The sequence below is a fragment of the Trachypithecus francoisi genome, unplaced genomic scaffold (assembly GCF_009764315.1).
Source record: "Trachypithecus francoisi isolate TF-2019V2 unplaced genomic scaffold, Tfra_2.0 Lachesis_group3, whole genome shotgun sequence".
Lineage (NCBI taxonomy): Eukaryota > Metazoa > Chordata > Mammalia > Primates > Cercopithecidae > Trachypithecus > Trachypithecus francoisi.
The window spans coordinates 54777632-54800743 of record NW_022681468.1 but is presented as its reverse complement, the minus strand read 5'-3'; the positions used below and the strand labels follow the sequence as shown (position 1 = coordinate 54800743).

At 39.4% G+C, this 23112-nt stretch overlaps 1 protein-coding gene and 1 pseudogene across 2 annotated transcripts in view; one reads left to right on the top strand and one right to left on the bottom strand.

Annotated features, from left to right (window-relative positions):
- The window catches only part of ATL1 (atlastin GTPase 1), a 103284-nt gene that overhangs the window by 19408 nt on the left and 60764 nt on the right, over nt 1-23112 (top strand). The window contains exon 2 of one of the 2 annotated variants that reach the window (XM_033188084.1): nt 8215-8387. In XM_033188084.1, coding sequence (XP_033043975.1) covers nt 8354-8387 — 34 coding nt within the window. In that variant the 5' untranslated portion in view covers nt 8215-8353. Of the gene's footprint in view, nt 1-8112; nt 8388-23112 lie in introns of those variants that run through there. The other variant, XM_033188085.1, reaches the window with a different exon arrangement.
- LOC117069665 lies at nt 20861-21115 on the bottom strand (annotated as a pseudogene).

Below are 23112 nucleotides of genomic sequence, written 5' to 3'. Positions count from 1 at the left end.
ACTTATGAACATACTTAACCAAGGAGGTGAAAGATCTCTACAAGAAAAACTACAAAACACTGCTGAAAGAAATCATAGATGACACAAACAAATGGAAACACATCCTATGCTCATGAATAGGTAGAATCAATATTGTGAACATGACCATACTTCCAAAAGCAATCTACACATTCAATGCAATTCCCATCAATATACCATCATCATTCTTCAAAGAACTAGAAAAATATCCTAAAATTCATATGGAATCAAAAAAGAGCCCACATAGCCAAAGCAGTACTAAGAAAAAGAATGTATCTGGAAGCATCATAGTACCTGACTTCAAATTTTACTGTGAGGCTATAGTTACCAAAACAACGTGGTACTGCTATAAAAATAGGCATGTAGACCAACGGAACAGAATAGAGAACCCAGAAATAAAGCCAAATACTCACAACTAACTGGTCTTCGACAAAGCAAACAAAAACATAAAGTGGGGAAAGGATACCCTATTCAATAAATGGTGCTGGGATAACTGGCAAGCCACATGTAGAAGAATGAAACTGGATCCTCATCTCTCACCTTATATCAAAATCAACTCAAGATGGATCAAAGACTTAAATCTAAGAACTGAAACCATAAAGATTGTAGAAGATAACATCAGAAAAATTCTTCTAGACATTGGCTTAGGCAAAGAATTCATGACTAAGAATCTGAAAGCAAATGCAATGAAAACAAAAATAAATAAATGGGACCAGGCATGGTGGCTCATGCCTATAATCTCAGCACTTTGAGAGGCTGAGGTGGGTAGATTACTGGAGGTCAGGAGTTCAAGACCAGCCTGGCCAACATGGTGAAACCCTGTCTCTACTAAAAATACAAAAAATTAGCTGGGCATGGTGGCGTGTGCCTGTAGTCACTGAATAGACAATTAGACAATTCTTGAAAAAATATACACAGACAGCCAACAAACATATGAAAAAATGTTCAAAATCACTATAAGGGAAACACAAATCAAAACCACAGTAAGATACAACCTCATTCCTGCAAGAATGGCCATAATTTAAACTTTTTTTTAAAAAAATAGATGTTGGCTTGGATGTGGTGAAAAGGGAGCTCTTTTACACTGCTGGTGGGAATGTAAACTAGTACAACCACTATGGAAAACAGTATGGATACCCCTTAAAGAACTAAAAGTAGAACTACCATTTGACCCAGCAATCCCACTACTGGGTGTTTACCCAAAGGAAAATAAGTCATTATATGAAAAAGACAAATGCATATGCATGTTTATAGCAGCACAATTCACAATTACAAAGATATGGAACCAAGCTAAATGCCCATCAATCAATGAGTGGATAAAGGAAATGTGGTATATATATACCATGGAATATTACTTGGCCATAAAACAGAACAAAATAATGGCCTTTGCAGCAACTTGGATGGAGTTGGAGGCCATTATTCTAAGTGAAGTAACTCAGCAATGGAAAACCAAATATTGTTATGTTCTCCCTTAAAAGTGAGAGTTAAGCAATGAGGATGCAAAGGCATAAGAATGATATAATGGCCTTTGGGGACTCGGAGCAAATGGTCAGAAGGGTGAGCAATGAAAGACTGCATGTTTGGTACAGTGTACTCTGCTCCAGTGACAGGTGCAGCAGAATCTCAGACATCACCACTAAAGAACTTATTCATGTAACAAAAAACCATCTGGTCCCCAAAAACTATTAAAATTTTTTTTTTTTTTTTTTTTTTTTTTTTTTTTTTTGAGACGGAGTCTCGCTCTGCCACCCAGGCTGGAGTGCAGTGGCCGGATCTCAGCTCATTGCAAGCTCCGCCTCCCGGGTTTATGCCATTCTCCTGCCTCAGCCTCCCGAGTAGCTGGGACTACAGGCGCCCGCCACATCGCCCGGCTAGTTTTTTTTGTATTTTTAGTAGAGACGGGGTTTCACCATGTTAGCCAGGATGGTCTCGATCTCCTGACCTCGTGATCCACCCGTCTCGGCCTCCCAAAGTGCTGGGATTACAGGCTTGAGCCACCGCGCCCGGCCCAAAATTTTTTAAAAGATTTTTTTAAGCCACAAAAATCAATATATACCCTTACAGGCACTACCTGTTGTGCCTATATGCCTGATGAAGAGAACAGTGTCACATATGTTTTAAATCATTTGTCAACTCAAATCCATTATATAACCTAATTAGGCTTCTTTGACTCATTCTCAAATTGGTTACACACCTTACCTACCCATTGAAGTTACATTTTGCTAACAGGCATCATAATTGTAGTTAGTTTCTGCTTTTTATGATGTTTTGTATACTGTAGATGTGGCTTGTACACACAAGCCGTGGCTATACATTATAGGTCTGTATAGTTCTTCCCCTCATACCCCACTCAAGAACTTTCATGCAAGATTGGTGGGAAGAATATGAGAGCTGGGGAATGGGGTGGATTGTAGTGTGATGTGTCCCCACCAGGTTACTTAGAGTGTACGTCCACTGCTTGAACGGGGAAGGCTGGACAGTGAGCCAAGACCATGATGCCCACTGGAGGAGCAGGTGTCCCTGAGAACCCAAACATCTCAGATGATATCTGAGTACTTACCAAGGAAAACAGTCTCATTGCTCAAACGCAGTAGGCAAAGAAGTTACAGAAAAATTGTTTAAAAGCAGTTTAGAGATGGGAGGTGGCATGGATCTCTAGAGCTGTCCTGCTGCTGCCCAGAAGTGTCCTGTATAAGTCTCACAAACTCATCCACTCGCCGGGCTGGACTTGTCTGAGTCATTCTTTGGTCTCTTGGTTCCCTCCCAGCTTGGGAGAACATTTTTCTATACAATCCTGGATTTTTCTCTTAACATCAACACACTGAAGATGGTAGAGTGCACCTTTGTCTTTTTGGCAAAGTCTTCTGGTTATTTTCCAGTGTATATTTCCCTTCTTTGTTTAGTATTAGACCCCAAAATGTTTGTTGCATACATGGTATGCAACAAATTTTTCATTGATAAAAAAATTTATCAATGAGGTGGGACATGGTATTTGAATGGAGATGATGTGTGCACCTTCTGGATTGTACCCTTAGAGAAAATGGATATATTCACTTCTTCCCTTTTACCCTTCTGTATAGCTAGAATGAAAATGTGAATGCCCATGCTAGAGCAGCCATCATGGAACATATGATGGAAGCCCCGAGTGAAAGATGGAAGAAGGAATGAAGAACTTCAGTTCCTTCATTTTGTTGTTGTTGTTGTTGTTGTTGTTGTTTTGTTTTGTTTTGTTTGAGACAGAGTCTCGCTCAGGCTGGAGTGCAGTGGTGTGATCTCGGCTCACTGTAACCTCCACCTCCTGGGTTCAAGCAATTCTCCTTCCTCAGTCTCCTGAATAGCTGGGACTACAGGTGCATGCCGCCCAGCCCGGCTAATTTTTTTTGTAGTTTTTATTAGAGACGGGGTTTCACCGTGTTGCCCAGGCTGGTCTCGAACTCCTGAGCTCAGGCAATCTGCCCACCTTGGCCTCTCAAAGTGCTGGGATTACAGGCGTGAGCCACCATGGCCGGCCAGTTCCTTCATATTTTAAAGCCACAGTATTATCCCTGGATGACTTATGCTCAGATCATTTTCATAAGACCAAAATAACGTGAGCCACCGTGGCCGGCCAGTTCCTTCATATTTTAAAGCCACAGCATTATCCCTGGATGACTTATGCTCAGATCATTTTCATAAGACCAAAATAAATATTTGTCTTATTTCAGCCATTGTAATTTTTATAGCAGCCAAAGCTATATCCTAACTAGTATAGTCCATGATACCACTGAGCTGATGAATTGACCACCATAGAACCAATCTATCTTTAAACAAATTGTTGTATGAACGTAAATGTCATTTTTTAGTTAAGCCATTTTGAGTTACCACCAAAAGCATTCTAATTGACATAAATATTTTTCTAAGATTGCTATTTATAAAGGGAAGGAGCAAATTGAACCATCAACTATTGAGAAACTTCTGATTGAGGGACCCCTTTACTTATGATGGAGGAAAATAAGCATGGTGAAAGAACCAATGGAAGAAAAAAGAATTGAGGATACAGGGGGAAGAGAATAGTTTGTGGAGTAACATCCCAGAAGAGTCAAGAAGAGAGAGGATTTAAAGTACTAAAGTTCAAATGGAGTAATACCTTTTCTTCTTTTATTCTGATTTAAAATGAACTTGACCTTTGACTTTTAAAAAACATTTGTTTTGAGACATAATTCACATACCATACAATTCACCAGCTTAGATTTTACAATTCAGTGGAGTTTTTTGTTTTGTTTCATTTTTTGAGACAGAGTCTTGCTCTGTCATCTAGGCTGAAGTGCAGTGGCCTGAATCCTTGAACTCCTGGACTCAAGGGATCCTCCCACCTCAGCCTCTTGAGTAGCTGGGACTACAGGTGCACATCACTGCACCTGGCTAGTTTTTCTTTTCTTTTCTTTTCTTTTCTTTTTTTTTTTTTTATAGAGATGGGGTCTTTCTATGTTATACAGGCTGGTCTCGAACTCCTGGCCTCAAGTGATCCTCCCACCTCAGCTTCCCAACGTGCTGGGATTACAGGCATGAGCCACTGCACCCAGCCTAATCCAGTGGTTTTTAGTATACCCAAAGAGTTGTGCAAAGTTGATTTCATGATGAATTCTAAAACATTTTCACTGCCCTCCAAAGAAACCTCATACTCATTAGCAGTCACTCTCCAATTTCTCCCCAGCCTCCCACTCCTTTCCTCCGTCCCTAAGAAACAATTAATATACTTTCTGCCTCTTTAGATTTACCTATTCTATCAATTTCATGTAAATGGAATCATATAATATGTGGTCTTTGTGGCTGGCTACTTTCATTTACTATAATGTTTTCAAGGTCCATCCATGTTGTAGCATATATTGGTACTCAATAACTTTTTATGACCAAATAATGTTCTAGTATATGGACATACTACTTTTGTTTATCCATTCACTAGTTATTTGGCACTGGGATTGTTTCTACCTTTTGGCTATTATGAATAATGCTGTTATGGATATTCCTGTACAAGTTTTTCTGTGAACATGTATTGTAATTTCTTTAGAGTATATATCTGGGAGTGCTAATGTATATGGTAATTCTATGTTTAACTTTTTGAGGAACTGCCAGACTTTTTCCCAAAGTGGTTGCACCATTTTATATTTCCATCAGCAGTTTATGAGGGTGCCAATTTCTCCACATCCTCACCAACACTTGTTATTATCTTTTTGATTATAGTCATCATAGTAAGCATTTTTAAACTTATTCTGGAGAAAGTGAAACATTACTGTTCTAAGACTCAGAGTTATATGAAAGCATTACACTTAGAGAAATATCAGTCCCCCTAGTCCCTACTACCCTCTTACCATTCTTCCATTATTTCTACCCTATTCCCACCCATCTCCCACAGGTGATCAATCTCATTGGTTTCTGGTTTATTCTTGCTGTAGTTATTTTTCACAGATGAATGGATACTTTGTTTCATATCCTTTTCTCTTTCCAGGACTGGTGTACTATTTGCAATTTTTCCTTCACATTTAACATTGTATTCTGGAAATCACTCTGTATTAGCTTATAAAGATCTTCTATATTCTTTTTCACACCTATGTAACATTTTATTGCATATATGTATTATAATGTATTCAACCACTCATCTATAGATGGGCATTTAGGTTGTTTCCAGCATTTTACAATAACAAAAAGTACTGTAATAAATAACCACATGTTTATATTTTCATAGTATTGAAGGTATTTCTTCAGAGTAGATTAAACTTATGATTTAAAAAATGTGTTCTAGCAATGTCCACTGAAAGGGTCTAGAAACAGTGATACTTCAGCCAGCAATGAGCACAACTAGCACCCATGTCTTGGTTTCTAAACACCTTTTCTCATTAAAAGGAGTCAGAGCATCTTGGAGAAATGGCTATTTTAGTTCTAAGGGAAAATACAAAGGACACCTGAAACATTTTCTTGTACCAGAATACAGGGAACTGCTCAAAGACAAAAAGGGACAACGTTAAAAGGACACACGAGCTGACCCTCGGCCAAATTTAGGGCAATTTGGGCATTAAAAAGAATGGTGATGCATAACACAGTTTTTAACAAAAGTTTCCGTTAATTTATAGTGGGACTCAACATAGAAAAGTTGGAGAGGGAATGCCAGCTACTTAATTTAAAAGACATGACATCAAGAGGCTGAGGTGGGCAGATCGCTTGAGCTCATGAGTTTGAGACCAGCCTGGGCAACATGGAGAAACCCCGTCTCTACATACAAAAACAGCCAGGCGTGCTGGCGACCGCCAGTAATCCCAGCTACTTGAGAGGCTGAGGCATGAGAATCGCTTGAACCTGGGAGGCAGAGGTTGTAGTGAGCTGAGGTCACGCCCCTGCACTCCAGCCTGGGCGACAGAGGGAAACTCTATCTGAAAAGCAAGCAAACAAACAAACAAAATACAATTATTTTAAAGTTTCCATTTAAAAATCACTAATATGAAATTGATTCAGGCAAGGATCAATGAATGCTAAAATCAATGGATGAAAAGTTATTGGCCAACAGTACAAAAAGTCTTATACAGAGGGCTATTTATTTAAGCATTTTTGTGTGTGTATGTGGTTCACACAGTCTCAAAGTATTCACCTGCAGATAACTTACTAATTATAAAGGCAACAGTTTCTTAAAAAATTAATTTCTTTTTCAATTAGGCATAGGTGTTGCATTATATACATTTTTCCTTTTTTTGTGTGTAATCTATTGTACTCTTAAAAATGGGATTCATATGAAAGGGATTTTCAGGCTGGAATGTAATTTCAGCTGAAAATGATAGTAAAGGAATATAAGAAGAAAAGCAGACCACACTCTTGTTTTGTTCTATGAACTTGGTTTATAGGTACAGGGTTGAGATAATGTCTGTCTTCCCATGTTGTTTCACTAATGTCGTTTCAACTATGTTGAGCACAGACCTCTTTAAAACCATGGTGTAAACTCGGTTATGGTGTTCACAGCTCTGCGGTCACTAGAACCAGTAACTGAAATATAATGCATAAGATTTGGCAGTGATGGGGGAGTTTATTTTCAGATATGTTGATGTTGAAATGTCCGGAGGAAAACAATGTGAGGATAACCTTAGGCAGTTATAAACACACCTCTCGTATGATGTCCTCTCTTCTAGAGGGCAGAAGACTAGAAGTATAGATTTGGGAATCATCAGCATGGAGGTCCTGTCTGAAGCCATCAAAGTAAATTACATTGAGAGAGTGTAGCGTGAGGAGTTGCTTACGATTAGGAATTAGCAGAGATCGTGGATCTGGTAATTACAAGGCTGGCAGTGATCTCCTAAGAACCGATCAGTAGAGAGTGTGGGTAACAACCAAATGGCAGGAGGAAACTGTAAGGGACGGGATGATGGTATCTTGAGGTGGAGGGAGTATAAAGGGAGAGTGTTTCCAGGTTACTGAAAACAACTAAGTTTGTAGCAGAGAGAAAGAAAGCAGTGAAAAGGGAAAGATTGAAAATATTTTTTATTTTTTTTCTTTTCCCTTCAAAATTGTCTGCAACCTTTATGGCTGCCAGGGCCCACCCAGACTATGTAGTATGATTTCAGCTCAAATAATTGCTATTGGACTATCAGTCTGGACCTTATCTTTGCAAATCTAGTGGGAAATTTTACCTAGTAGATATTGAGTTACAGATTACAATGAATCTACAGCTTTCATTTATCTTGATCTTCTTGATATAAATTTTGCTATTCTAATTTTAAGACAAACTACTCAGTATACATATACAAAAATGCATGATACCCTCTTTACTAACATGACCTTGCTTTTAAAATGGAAAAAAAAAATGGGTGCCTGGTACATAAATGCACATTATTTTAGCTACTTTGGCTATACGAATGTTGCCAGCTTGTTTGTGCTAATGTATAACCGTGCTTGAAACAGGTATTTGAACATCCAGAATCATGCAGTATATCGGTTTGTGTATTTCTGATAACGCTGTTAAAATCTTTGAGAGTGGGTGCGAGGGGGGTGCTGTTTATTTGTGTGCGTTTTCCGTTGAAAATGTTGCAGTACATGGTCTATCACTGTCTTCACGCTCTGGGGGTGGGCTGAGGTAGGGAGGGTGTGACGCTGGTATTTGTGTGAACTCGGGCTTGTGATGCTGAGCTTGGTTCATCTGCTTTCTCCTCCCTTTTCCTCCCCACTCCTTCCCACCAGCGCCACAGCAACATCCTCAGAGTCTGAGCGAACTGCGCCCAGCGCGGGCACGGAGCCTCCCACCGCCAGCAACCTGCGGCCCCGGAGAAGGCAGCGAGCGCAGTGACAGCGCCTCACCGCCACCAGGTCCTGGACCACCATGGCCAAGAACCGCAGGGACAGAAACAGTTGGGGTGAGTAGCAAATGAGAACTTCTGCAGCCTGCACGGGGTCTGGCCCTCCGCTTTCTGCTTCAGGAGACAGGGAGGGCCAAGGACTGCTCGTTGCCTGCGTCCACGGCTGGGAGACGGGCCGTAGCCGAGCTGCTCCCTGTTTGGGCGGAGGAACCATGGCCGAGCGGTACCCGCGTCACCGAATCGCGCTGTCGGGGCGAGGGCTGCAGCTTCGCGCAGGCCGGGCCTCCAGCTCCTTCTTCCCCACCCCCCTGCCGCCTCCTCCCAGCATTTGGACAGCACCCACCAGGCGCCTGCGGGGACTTGCGGTTCCGCCTTAGCGATCAGTTGGGAGGAAGGCTATGGGGGTGGGCAGGGGGCTGTTGTTACTCGGCCCCAGAGGGGCGATGGGTCGGGGATCTAGAGCAGGCCAAGCCCCAACCCCCTCCCCGGGAGCCGCCAACTCGCTGGCCCTGCAGGGCGCGGGCTCCCGGCGGCGGGCGGCGCGCTGGAACAATGAGGCGGAGCGCGCGGGGTTCCCGACGGACCGTAGCAGACCAGAGCAACGGGGAGAAGGGCCACCCTCTTGAGAATTCCTGAGCACTGCAGTACTCCTCTTAATTTGGGGGGTAGGTGGGGAAATTGGGGAAGAAGGGGAGCAAAGTTGTGGTTTCCAGCCTTCTGCCCCACCCCGACGCGGTACCCCATTCAGACCAGCCCCAAGGGTGGCTTTGTTCTTTGATTTTACCTTTTGGAGACATTGGGCTCATGATTCAGCACCAGGCCGAGGGGAGGGGAAAGGAGAGGCGAGATCCAGTATGTTCACACCGCGAGTGGGTGGGCGGTGCTCACGCAGGCGGAGAAGAACGGGCGCAGCGATGCGGGAGAAATCGCGGCCCCGCCCGCTTTGCTGCTCCAGACCTAGTTCTGGACGGTTAGTATGGGCAGGCTGGGCGTCTTTTTGTCGTAGGTTCCCGATTTCTTGCAGTCACAGTGCTAAACTCACCAGCATCTTAGGAACGAAAGCTCTCTAAGGCATTTATTTTATTATCTGAACCAGAGAGTGTCTCAGGCTACTGTGTGGCTTGGTGGGTAAAGAAATATTTTGTTCATCAGCTTGTTATTTAGAAATTGTTATTTGGAAATAACAGTTGTTATTATTTGAAAAGTTCAGAGCTGCTTGATTCTCTTCCACATCTCAGTGAGAGCTCTTCTATAACTGTTTATTTGACCAAGAGGCACAAATGTAAATTTTAATTAGTTATTTCAGTTTACTTTAATGAAAAGACCGTGTATCTCCTTGCCTCTGATTGTTCTAATGGTCACAGGATCCGGTAGGCAAGGTTTACATTTGGGAGATTATCCAGGGTTTGTGGTAGGCATGGAGAGTTGGAGCGGAGAGATCTGTCATGACTTGGCTGAGTTTAAGAGAAAGTGGTTCCATTTTCTGAGATCATGAAACTTCAGTTTTAACAGATCTGACTATTGCGATACGTTTTATTTGCTTCTTCTGAAATTTAAGTAAGCATTTGCAGTATATCCCAATTTCCACCCGTTCTCTTGGCCTCTAGAATAGGAATTTATTGAACACACAGAGTTAGGGTGCACATATTCAAGTCACTTTTGGTCTCAATCTCCATGAGTAGTTTGTCTCCACCCTGTTAACAGGGGCATGTGAAAATGTATTCTGAGGATTAAAAATTTTCTCCTTCATGAAGTTTTGGATCATTATTGCGCAGAATTTCCTTTGGTTATAAACTTTTCTTTTTTTTCTTTTTCTGAGATGGAGTCTCGCTCTGTCGCCCAGGCTGGAGTGCAGTGATGCCATCTCAGCTCACTGCAAGCTCTGCCTCCTGGGTTCACGCCATTCTCCTGCCTCAGCCTCCTGAGTAGCTGGCACTACAGGTGCCCACCACCACGCCTGGCTAATGTTTTTGTATTTTTAGTAGAGACGGGGTTTCACCATGTTAGCCAGGATGGTCTGGATCTCCTGACCTCGTGATCCGCCCGCCTCAGACCTACCAAAGTGCTGGGATTACAGGCATGAGCCACCACGCCCAGCCTTATAAACTTCTTATGTAGTGGAAGTTTTTTCCTCTTGGAAACATGGTTCTCACATCAGGTTTTCATAAAAATCACGCAGAGACTTATTAGAAATGCAGACTCTCCCATCTTCTAGCCAGAGCTTTGAAATCAACAGATCTGAAAGAGGGCCTAGGAATCTGCCTTTTAATTAGCATTTTAGGTGATTGGGAAGCAGATGGTCTTTAGGTGTTATTTTGAGAAATACTACCTTGGATTATTTACATTTGATAGAAACATCCCAGATAGTTTACCCAGAAATCATCAGGAAAGTTTCAACTCAAGGGATGGATTAGGAAAAGAAGTACTAGAATCACTATAGTGTTCACTGGAAATTATTATAGAAAAGAAATAGTGGAATTCTGGACTCTTGATGTTCTGTGGAAATGCTTTGCTACTCAGATTTTTCTTTGCAGTAAAGTATATATGACATAAATGACTTAGAAAATGTAGTAGATGGAGTAGGAGATAGAAGTTTTGGCAAAGATGTTAGCCCTGTCAGTCTTAATTCCATTTTATTACCAGTATCTAGTAGAATGACTAACACATAGTAGGCATTTAGTAACAGCAATAGTAGCCAACATCATTAAGCTAATGTCATATGAAAGAGATGCTGTAATCCTCATTTTACATGTTAAAAGGTATAGCTAGTAGATGATTGACCCAGGATTCCTGCTCTGGCAGTTTGAATTCAGATTCCCTTATCTTCTATTCTATCTCTTTGTTGAATGGTTAATACCTTCTGTATTATATTATAGAACTACAGTTTCAATGCATATTCATCTGCATTATTGCATTTGATCTTCAACCTCTTAAGTAATTATGTATCTTAGGGCATATCACTATTTTGCAGATAAAAAAACTAACTCAGAGGTGAGTTAAATGATTTGGTGAAAGTCACATATTTGGTAAGTAAAAGGACTGAAATTAGAACCTGAGGTTTTTTCCTAATTTATTTTCTATAACATGATATTGTGGAATGTTTTTATGGAGAGAATGGGGTGGGGTGTGAAGATAATAGAGAAAACAGATCCTCGTAGTAGACAGAGGTCTCTCATGAGAAAAATCTTATGAGAGCTTAAAAAATAAGCCAGTCGGTTGGGTATGGTGGCTCATGCTTGTAATCCCAGCACTTTGGGAGGCCAAGGCGGGCAGATCACAAGGTCAGGAGATCAAGACCATCCTGGCTAACACAGTGAAACCCCGTCTCTACTTAAAAAAAAAAAAAAATACAAAAAATCAGCCAGGCGCGGTGACAGGCGCCTGTAGTCCCAGCTACTCGGGAGGCTGAGGCAGGACAACGGCGTGATCCCGGGAGGCAGAGCTTCCAGTAAGCCGAGATCGTGCCACTGCACTCCAGCCTGGGCCACAGCGAGACTTTGTCTCAAAAAAAAAAAAAAAAAAGAAAAAGAGAAAAAAGACAGCGAACTGGCCTTATCTAGCTAAGTATTTTTCAGACAAGTTAGAAAGAAAAAGGCATCAAGGTAGACAATCCAGAATGGGAAAATATGGTGATTTCCAAGAAAAGGGCAAGAAAGATATTTGCAAAATCAGCCTGAGAGCTAAAATTTAGATAAGGATCCTAAGGACCATATAACAGGTGTTTTTATCTTAGTAGCTAGAGGCCTGTAGGTCTTACAGGGGCCATGAAAGCTAGACAGCAGAAAAGCATCTCTGCTAACTACTAGAATTGAGGGTGATGTTTGAAGACCATACTCAGAGATAAAACTAGGAAGCAAGTCTGAGTAGAACTGAGCATCCTACCACCCGTACCTAAATCTACCCTTAAGATGTTTGAATAAATTTAAGCATATGAAAGTCAATTCTTCCAAAATAGGCATTAGTATTATTATGAATCATTTGAATGTATAAGGGATCTGAGATTCAGAGAGCATAAGTGACTTGCCAGAGGTACCATAGTTTCTAGGTTATAAATCTAGTATTCAAATTCAGGGTTGTTTGCTTCCACAGTCCATGTGATGAGGGCAAGGACTAGTATGCCAAAAGGTACCACAACAAGCTTATCTAGGATTAAGCTGATATAAGACATCAATGCTCTATAAATGTGATCACTTGGACTAGATAAGTAGGCAAAGAGTGTGCTAGTGTGGAAAATAAAGGGGACAGGTAAGTGTCAGAAACAGTAGCCCAGAAAGCAGTCTTTCACTGCTGGGTTACAGCTTAAGTACTACCAGAAACAAAACAGAAATGCATACTTTCTTTGTTTTTGTCAAAGTTGCTTAAAAACTTGGGATATCACCTGGGAATTTGAGTTTTCTACAATGTGACAGAAACAGATAGTGCGAAATTGCTTTAGAAAAATAGTATTTGCACTAGGCGGGGCACGGTGGCTCACGCCTGTAATCCCAGCACTTTGGGAGACTGAGGCAGGCAGATCAGGAGGTCAGGAGATGGAGACCATCCTGGTGAAACCCCGTCTCTACTAAAAATACAAAAAATTAGCCGGGCGTGGTGGCACACACTTGTAATCCCAGCTACTTGGGAGGCTTAGGCAGGAGAATCACCTGAACCCTGGAGGCAGAGGTTGCAGTGAGCCAAGATTGTGTCACTGCACTCCAGCCTGGGCGACAGAGTGAGATTCTGTCTCAAAAAAAAAAAAAAAAAAAAAAAAAAGAAGAAGAAGAAGAAAAATAGTATTTGCATTAAACTGCAGCTTTGACTGCCTTTAAAAATCACTATCTTGGCTTCATAGTAAGTGTAGGAAATGCCCAGTTGTTGAAAAGGTGTTTGTGGAAAATTAATTTTTAGGTTTCTGGTTTTGAGGAAAGATTTAAAACAATCTTGAGTGTGCTATGGTTACCTCATGCTATTCTTTCTTTTCCAATTGGCTATATTCTATTTTTCTTAAAATGAGACTGTTTGTCCCTTTTTACCTACCTCATCTTCTATATACCTAATTCTCTTAAAACAATATAAAATTTCTATTGGGTCTTGGCTGGACACGGTGGCTCATGCCTATAATCCCAGCACTTTGGGAGGCCGAGGTGGGCGGATCACCTGAGGTCAGGAGTTTGAGAACAGCCTGGCTAACACGGTGAAACCCTGTCTTTACTAAAAATATAAAAAAAATTGGCCGGGCATGGTGGCGGGCGCCTGTAGTCCCAGCTACTCAAGAGGCAGGAGAATGACGTGAACCCAGGAGACGGAGGTTGCAGTGAGCCGAGACTGCACTACTGCACTCCAGCCTGGGTCACAGAGCGAGACTCCATCTCAAAGTAAATAAATAAATAAATAAATAAATAAAATAAACAAAAAAAAAACCCACCCCAAATTAGCTGGGCATGGTGGTGCACACTTGTAATCCCAGCTACTAGGGAGGCTGAGGCAGGAGGATCACTTGAACCCGGGAGCTGGAGGTTGCAGTGAACTGAGGTTGCACCACTGTACTCCAGCCTGGGTGACAGAATGAGACTTCATCTCAAAAAAAAAATAATTTTCTACTGGGTCATACATGTACTGTGTGATGTGTACTGTATATAAGACATGTACTGTAGATTTTCCTTCCCTTAAGTTACATTTTTTAACTTAAGTTGCCTTCCCTGCATCTTTTCAAATATACTTTTCCTATAGATATATATTTTTTATAGTTAACATCTGCTTACCTTGTCTTGATGACTCATGGGTTACACCTTTGTTCCATTTCAGACTCTGCAGCCTTTATTATCTTTACAATCAGTGACTACACTGTAGGCAGAACCTATGATCACCAGGGAAATAATCCACCGTGTGGTACTTCCAGTAATAAAAAAAAGATTTTAGATTTGGAGGGTCTTCCTCTTTTACATAAAAATTTCTTTTGAAACATATGTATACAAAAGAACATATAAAACATATGTGTTCAGTTTTTAAAAAGAATGAGCACCTGTGAGCCCCAGCCAAAGAAATGGAACATTACCAATATTTTGTCACACCTTGTATGCCTCTCCTTAAGGACAACCTGTTTTGTTTTGTTTTTGAGACAGAGTCTCGCTCTGTCATCCAGGCTGGAGTGCAATGGTGCAATCTCAGCTCACTTCAATCTCTGCCTCCCAGGTTCAAGCAATTCTCCTGCCTCAGCCTCCCTAGTAGCTGGGATTACAGGCGCCTGCCACCATGCCCGGCTAATTTTTGCATTTTTAGTAGAGACAGGGTTTTCCCAGGTTGGTCAGGCTGGTCTCAAACTCCTGACCTCAGGTGATCCACCCACCTCAGCCCCAAAAAGTGCTGGGATTACAGGTGTGAACCACTGCACCCGGCCAGACAACCTGTTCTTATCCCTCTCCAAAAGTAAACACTTTCATTAATGTGAAGTTTCTAATCGCTTGATAATTTTTACAGTTTAGCTATAAATAAATATATATCCCTAAAAAATACACTATTTAGTTTTACATTTGAAGAGCCTAAAATAAAGAGAACCCGGAGTGTGCATTTTTCCACAAGATATTTTCTTTACTCCACATCCTTACCCATAGTTGGTATTGATAGATTTGAAATGGTATCTCATTGTAGTTTCAGTCTGCATTTTACGGATTACCAGTGAGGCGTGAGCATGTATTTATTGTCCATTCATATTTCCTCCTCAGTGTCTGTTTGCCCTTTGCCCATTTAAAAATTATCTTTTTCTTTTTGCTTTGTAGGAGTTGTATACATATTTTTCATGTAAGTCCTTTGCTGATTGTCTTATAGATCTCTTTTACCATTTTGTGCATGACTTTGATCTCTACAGTGTATTTTAACAAATAGATATTATGTGCTTAAGTGTAGTCCATTTAAACAATATTTTCCTTTATGGCTTGTACTTTTTATATTTTTAAAAAATTCTTCTCTTACCTCAAAGTTGTAAAATAGTCTTTTATATTATCTGGTTTAAAAATTTTACACTTCATTTTTTATCAGCTTTTAAAATTTGTGGTAAAATACATATAACATAAATTTTACCATCATAACCATTTTTAAATGTACAGTTCCGTGATACTAGTACACAAATAAAATATTGTTGTGTAGCTATCACCACTGTCTATTTCCTGAACTCTTCATCTTGCAAAACTGAAACTCTGTGCCCATTAAACAGTAACTCCTCATCCCTTCTTCTCATGGCTACTAGCAGCCACCATTCTACTTTCTTTAACTATGATTTTGACTACTCTGTGTACCTGACGTTAGTGGAATGATACAGTTTTCTTTTTGTGACTGGCTTATTTCACATAGCAAAATGTCCTCAAGTTTCATCCATATTATAGAATATATCACAACTTCCTTTTTTAAGGCTGAATAGCATTCCATTGTAATAGCATACCACGTTTTTTAATCCATTCATCTGTTGGCAGACACTAGGTTGCTTTCACATTTTAGCTATTGTGAATAATGCTTCCATGAACATGGTGTACAAGTATCCCTTTGAGACCCTGCTGTCAATACTTTTGGGTATATACCCAGAAGTGGAATTGCTGGATCTTATGGTAATTCTATTTTTAATATTTTGAGGAACTGCCATACTGTTTTCCACAGAGGCTGTACCATTTTGTGTTCTCATCAACAGCGCACACAGGTTTAAATTGTTTCACATCTTCGCCAACACTTGTTATGTTCTGTTTTTTAAAAAAATAGTTGTCATTCTAATGGATGTGATGTAATGTGATATCTCATTGTAGTTTTGATTTGCAATTAACATTATTATTTCTCTTGTGATTTTTTTCTTTGATCCTTTGTTGTTTAAGAGTGTGTTGTTCAGGCCGGGCGCGGTGGCTCAAGCCTGTAATCCCAGCACTTTGGGAGGCCGAGACGGGCGGATCACGAGGTCAGGAGATCGAGACCATCCTGGCTAACATGGTGAAACCCCGTCTCTACTAAAAATACAAAAAAAAAACACTAGCCGGGCGAGGTGGCGGGCGCCTGTAGTCCCAGCTACTCGGGAGGCTGAGGCAGGAGAATGGCGTGAACCCGGGAGGCGGAGCTTGCAGTGAGCTGAGATTGCGCCACTGCACTCCAGTCTGGGCGACAGAGCGAGACTCTGCCTCAAAAAAAAAAAAAAAAAAAAAAAAAAAAAGAGTGTGTTGTTCAATTGTCACAAATTTGTGAATTTTCCAATTTTCATTCTGTTGCTAATTTCCAACTTCATCTCATTGTGATTTAAGAAAATATCTAGTATTATATCTATCTTTTTTAAATGTATTGAGATTTAATATGTGGCCTCCCTTATAGTCTATCTGGAGAATGTTCCAGGTACACATGAGAAAAATGTGAGTTCTATTATTGTTGGCTAGAGTGTCTGTATTTGTCTGTTAGGTCTAGTTGGCATATTGTGTTGTTCGAGTTCTCTATTTCTTTGCATGTCTTTATTTCCTCTTTGTTTGTTTGTTTTATCCATTGTTGAGAATAGGATATTGAAGTCTCCAACTATTATTAGTATAGAACCATTTCTTCTTTCAATTCTGTCAACTTTTGCTTCACATATTTTGATACAGTATTCCTAGGTACATAGATTTTTGTTACTGTTATATATTCAAATGCTGTATTAAAACTTTTATTAGTATATGATGTCCTAGCCAGGTACGGTGGTATGCGCCTGTAGTCCCAGCTATTCCAGAGGCTGAGGCAGGAGGATTGCTTGAACCCAGGAGTTTGAGGCTGTAATGTGCTATGATTTTGCCTGTGACTAGCCACTGTACTCCAGCCTGGACAACATAGCAAGATACTGTCTCTAAAAAAAAACCAGTTCTTTGTTTTTTGTTAACTTTTTTGATTTTTTAAAGGCTGTCTTTTCTGATATTAGTATTATCACCTCTACTCTCTTTTGGTTTATGGAATATCTTTTTCCACCCTATCACTTTCAATCTGCTTGTGTCTTTGGATCTAAAGCAAAGCTCTTATAGACAGCATATCATTGGATCATGTTTTTAAATTCATTCTGCCAATCTCTATCTTTTGATTGGAAGGTTTATATCTGTTTACATTTAATTACTGATAAAGTGTGACTTCTTTTGTTTGTTTTGCTGTTTGTTTTCTGTGTGTCTTATAGCTTTTTTGTCTCTCATTTCCTGCATTACTGCACATTACTCTCTGTTGTGTTCAGTTGATTTTTATAGTGTAATCTTTTAATTCCCTTATCATTTCCCTTCTAGCTTTTTTATGGTTACCATGGAGATTATATTTAACATTCTAAAGTTGTAACACTCTAATTTGAATGTATACTAGTTTATTTTAATAACATACAAAAATTCTTCTCCTTTACATGTCCATCCTCACCCCTTTCAGTTTTTGGTATCATAAAATTATACATATTATGTGTCCAAAAAACATAAATTAGCAACTATCTTTTAAAATGCACTAGTTTCTCAACTGGACATGGTGACTCATGCCTATAATCCCAGCAGTTTGTGAGGATGAGTTGGGAGGACTGCTTGAGCCCTGGAGTTCAAGACCAGGAGTTCGGGTCAACATGGCAAAACCCTGTCTCCACCAAAAAAAAAAAAAAAAGCAAAAATTATCCAGGCATGGTGGTGCATGCCTGTAGCCCCAGCTGTTCAGGAGGCTGAAGCAGGAGAATCACTTGGGCCCAGGAAGTTGAGGCTGCATTGAGCCATGATCATGCCACTGCATTCCAGCTTGGGCAACAGAGAAAGACTCCGTCGAAAAAAAAAAAAAGAATACATTAGTTTCTTAAATTATATAGAAAAGAAAATGTGGAATTACAGACCAAAATTACAATTATTATTATAGTAGCTTTTAGACTTATAATTATTTTTTTAAAGTATTAGTCTCTTAAATCATATGGAATACCAAAGATGAAGCTACAAACTATTGTTAAAATAATACTACCTTTAATAATTGCCTATATATTTACCTTTACTGAGATTTTTATTTTGTCATATGGCTTTAACTTACTGTGTAGTGTCCTTTCATTTCAACATGCAGAACTCACTACCTTTAGCATTTCTTGAAAGGCAGGTCTAGTGGTAACAAACTCCAGCTTTTGTTTATCTGGGGATATCTTAATTTCTTCCTCATTTTTGAGGGACAGGGCTGCTGGATATAGGATTTTTAGTTGACAGGTTTTTTTTTCTTTCAGTGCTTAGACTATGTCTGCCCACTGCTCTTTTGCTTCCAAAGTTTCTGATGTGAAATTTGCTGACAAATCTTGTTAATAATCCCTTATATGTGATGTGTCACTTCTCTCTTGTTGTTTTCAAATTTTTCTTTGTCTTTGGCTTTTGACAGTTTGATTATAATGGATCTCAATGTGGGTCTCTGAGTTCATCCTACTTGAAATTTGTTGAACTTCTCAGATGTCTATCTTTCATCAAACTTGGGAAGTTTTCAGCTGTTATTCTACAAATAATCTTTCTGCTACTTTCTCTTTCTTTTCTTCTTCTGAAACTATTACAGTGTGTGTGTTGGTTCATTTGATGGTGTCCCACAGGTTCCTTAAGCTGTTTTCAGTTTTCTTCAATCTTTTTTCTTTCTATTCTTCAATGACTTGATAATTTCTATTTTCCTAATCTTCAAGTTTGCTGATTTTTTTTTGTCTGCTCAAATCTGTCTTTGACTCCCTCTAGTGAATTTTTCATTTCAATTATTATATTTTTAAGCTTCTTTTTTTCTTCTTTTAAAGATAGGGTCTCACTCTGTTGCCCAGGCTGGAGTATAGTGGTATGATCAAAACTCACTGCAGCCTCAAAATCCTGGCCACAAATGATCCTCTCACTTCACCTTCCCAAAGTGCTTGTTACAGGCATGAACCATCTTGCTCAGTGTGGAATTTATTTTTGGTTTACTTTTAGGTTTCCTATCTTTTTACTGAAATTTCTATTTTGTTTGTATGTCATTTTTCTTGACTTTCTGCAGGTCTTCTGCTGGTTCTTTCAGTATTTATAAGACAGTGGTTTTAAAGTAATTGTTGAGTAGGGCTGCCATGTTGTCTTTCTCTAGGACAGTTTCTGTTTTATTTTTTCCCCCTTAAATGGCCAGTACTTTCTTATTTCTTTGTATACTTTGTGATTTGTTGAAAACTGGACATTTGAAACTAATAATGTGGTAACTCTGGAAGTCAGAATTTCTCTCTTTCCCAGGGTTTGCTATTTTTTCTTTTTGTTTTAATTGTTGTAGGATGTCTCCATGTCAAGGATCAGCCTGACAGGTAAACTTAAGATCTTCATGGTCTTTTCTGAGCCTGTGCCTTTCCCTGGGCATATGCGGTAACTAATTTCCCCTATGTATGCAGTTGCTTTTGAATGTCCTAGTCTTTAGTATCTGGTTTCCAAAAGGGGGGAAAAAGAAAAATGAAGGGGTAGTTAGAGGAACTTGCCCTTTAAGTCCCCGGAAAGTCACTTGAGCTAGAGTGGGTGGGGCTTCCAACAATGAGAGGTGGGGTGTGCAACAAGGACAACTCACCTGTATCTGCACCTCCATAATCAGAAGCAGCAATTATCAATCAGAATACACATCTCCAAATTTTGGAAGACAGGGTTCTTTTTCCCACCTTGGCTCCCACAACCTGCATTCAAGCTGCTCCAGGAACACATGTATGGCTGCATATGCCATGGGACTGGGAGATATGGGATGTGTAGCTCCTGCTGAGCTAACAGCTAAAATTGACTGAAACTAACTGCAATTTATGTCCAAGCTTATCCCTGGAAGTTTCAAGTCTTCAATGGATTCCAGAGTTCTTCTCAGAACTCTTCCCAGTCTCACTTCATCAGATTAAGACTTCATCAGATTTCTCCTTTATTCATAATTATTAGTTTTTAAAAATCACTGGATATTGAATTTTAACAAATGCCTTTCCTGCATTCATTCAAATATAATTATATGGTTTTTCTTTTCTAGTTTGTTAATATGTTTAATTAGATTAATAGATCTTTTATGTTGAAGTGATCTTGCATTTCTAGAATAAATCCAGGATAGTCATGCTGTATTTCCTTTTTAAATACATTACTGGGTTTGCTAATCTTTAGATGACGATATTTGCAAGCATGTTTTTTTTTTTTTTTTTTTTTGAGGCGGAGTCTTGCTCTGTCGCCCAGACTGGAGTGCAGTGGCGCAATCTCGGCTCACTGCAAGCTCCGCCTCCCGGGTTCACGCCATTCTCCTGGCTCAGCCTCCCGAGTAGCTGGGACTACAGGCGCCTGCCACCTCGCCCGGCTAGTTTTTTGTATTTTTTTAGTAGAGACGGGGTTTCACCATGTTCGCCAGGATGATCTCGATCTCCTGACCTCGTGATCCGCCCGTCTCGGCCTCCCAAAGTGCTGGGATTACAGGCTTGAGCCACCGCGCCCGGCCTGCAAGCATGTTTACAACTAAATTTCTTTTTTTGACTATTACAAAAGTTTATTTAACAAAAAGTCTAATATGAAAATGTACATGACCTAATTTTTACATCATAGTAAAATAGGACCTTTGGAGAGGCAACATGGATTTCTCTTCTGAACGGTCATTATTTATACTCATTTCAAGGCTTCTAACATGATGGTACTATTTCCTTGTATTACCACCATTCCAATATTGTTCTGTTGTCCACTAGTTGCCATCTCCACACATTTATCTATCACAAGATTCATAAAGGGATCAAATCCCCACAATATTCCTCGGACATGTCTGCCACCATTTAATTTCAGTTATAAATTCTTGTTCATACATTTTTTCAACTCCAGAGGGTGAGCTTTGCTCATGGTGTCTTTTCCATGGGCTTACAGGTCACTGAATTTCCTTTCTTGCACTTTCTTTTCTGACTTTGATATCAAGGTAGCAGGGCTGTACTAATTTTATAAAATGAGTATGGACATTTCCTTTTTAAAAAAATTCTCTGTAAGAATTCATGTAAGATTAGGATGATCTAGTTTGAGAAAACTAGTCTATTAAACCTCCTAGACCTGACATATAAGATTTTGAAGTATTCATTCAATTTCTGTTTTGGTTATAGAATAATTAAAGTTTTCTATTTCTTCTTGAGTCAGTTTTAGTAATTTACATTTTTCTTGAAATCTATCCATTTCATCAAGCTGGCATAAGATTGTTCTGGCATAAGATTGTTCTAAGTTTTCTGTTATTTTCTCTGCTTAATTTTGTTTACGTGTACCTTCCTTAGTATATTTTTTATCATGTGATTTCTCCTTTTTTCTTTTCTATTTATTTAATTTCTGTGCATCTATATTATTATATTTTCTTTTGGTTTATTCTATATTTTATTCTTTGTAACTTAAGAAGTTGGATACTGATGCTCATACATTTTCAGCTTTTCTTCTTTTTCTGATCTATGCATTTAAGGCTATAAGTTTTTTCTACATAACAATTTTGCTGTATCCTGTATATGTTGATATGTAGTAGATTTATTTTTTTAAGTATTTTAAGTTTTAAGTATTTTAATGTGTAATTTTAGTCCATTCTCATCCTATAATAAGGATATACCCTAGACTAGGTAATTTATAAAGGAATTATAGAGGTTTAATTGACTCACAGTTCTACATGACTGGGGAGGCCTCAGAAAACTTAAAATCATGGCATACGGGGAAGCAAACACATCCTTCTTCACGTAGCGGCAGGAGAGAGAAGCGCAGAGCTATTGGGGTAAAAGTGCCTTACAAAACCATTAGATCTCATGAGAACTCACTCACTATCATGAGAACAGCATGGGGGAAACACCCCCATGATCTAATCACCTCCCCCGAGGCCCCTCCCCCAACACATGGAAATTACAATTAGGATTACGATTCAAGGTGACATTTGGGTGGGGACGCAGAGCCAGACCATATCATTGTCCATAATATTTTTTTTTTTACTCATGAATGTGGCAAAAGTATGTTTTTTTCTAAATTAATGTTTTGTTATCAATTTCATACTTTATTATAGTCGGAATATGTGTTGTATAGCACCACTTCCTATGGTGATGGAAATGTTTTGTGTCTGCACTGTCCAGTATGGTAGTCACTAGTCATATGTGGCTATTGAGCACTTGAATGTGGCTAGTGAGAACGAGGACCAAATACACTTAATTTTTTATTGATTTAAATAGTCACATATGGCTACTTGCTACAATATTGAGCAGTTCATGTTTATAGAACACCCATGCTTTTAGCTTGGTTGAAATTTGATTTATGTACTAATGCATTTTTAATTTTTATAAATATCCCATGTGCATTTGAAAAGCATTTCATGTTTTCTGATTTTTGATGCAGTATGCAATATATGTCCATTAGCTCAAACCTACTAAATGTATTGTTCATATCTTCTATACTCTGATTTTGGACTGCTTGATCTACCAAATACTGATATCTGATAGATACTTTAAAGTTCTCAGATAAGTTTTTTAAAAAAACATGAAGTGCATTTGTCAATTTCCCCTTCTGTTCTGTTATTTTGCTCGTAGACCTTTGAGCTATGTTAAATGCACACAAATGTGGAATTGTTATATCTTCCTAATGAGTTTAACCTTTTATTTTTTATGCCACAAACCTCTTTATCTCTCATGATGCTTTTTGCCCCAAAGTCTTTTTTATCTGATATTAATGTAGATGCTTTATATTTCTTTTGCTGGTTTAGTTTCTGGTACTACTGAGCTGGGATAGCTGGGGAAGGAGACTGACTGATATCCATAAAATGAGTCACCTTGTGTACCTAATTACCTTGAGGGTCCTCAGCAGTGAATGCCCTTTGGAGGACATTCACCTGG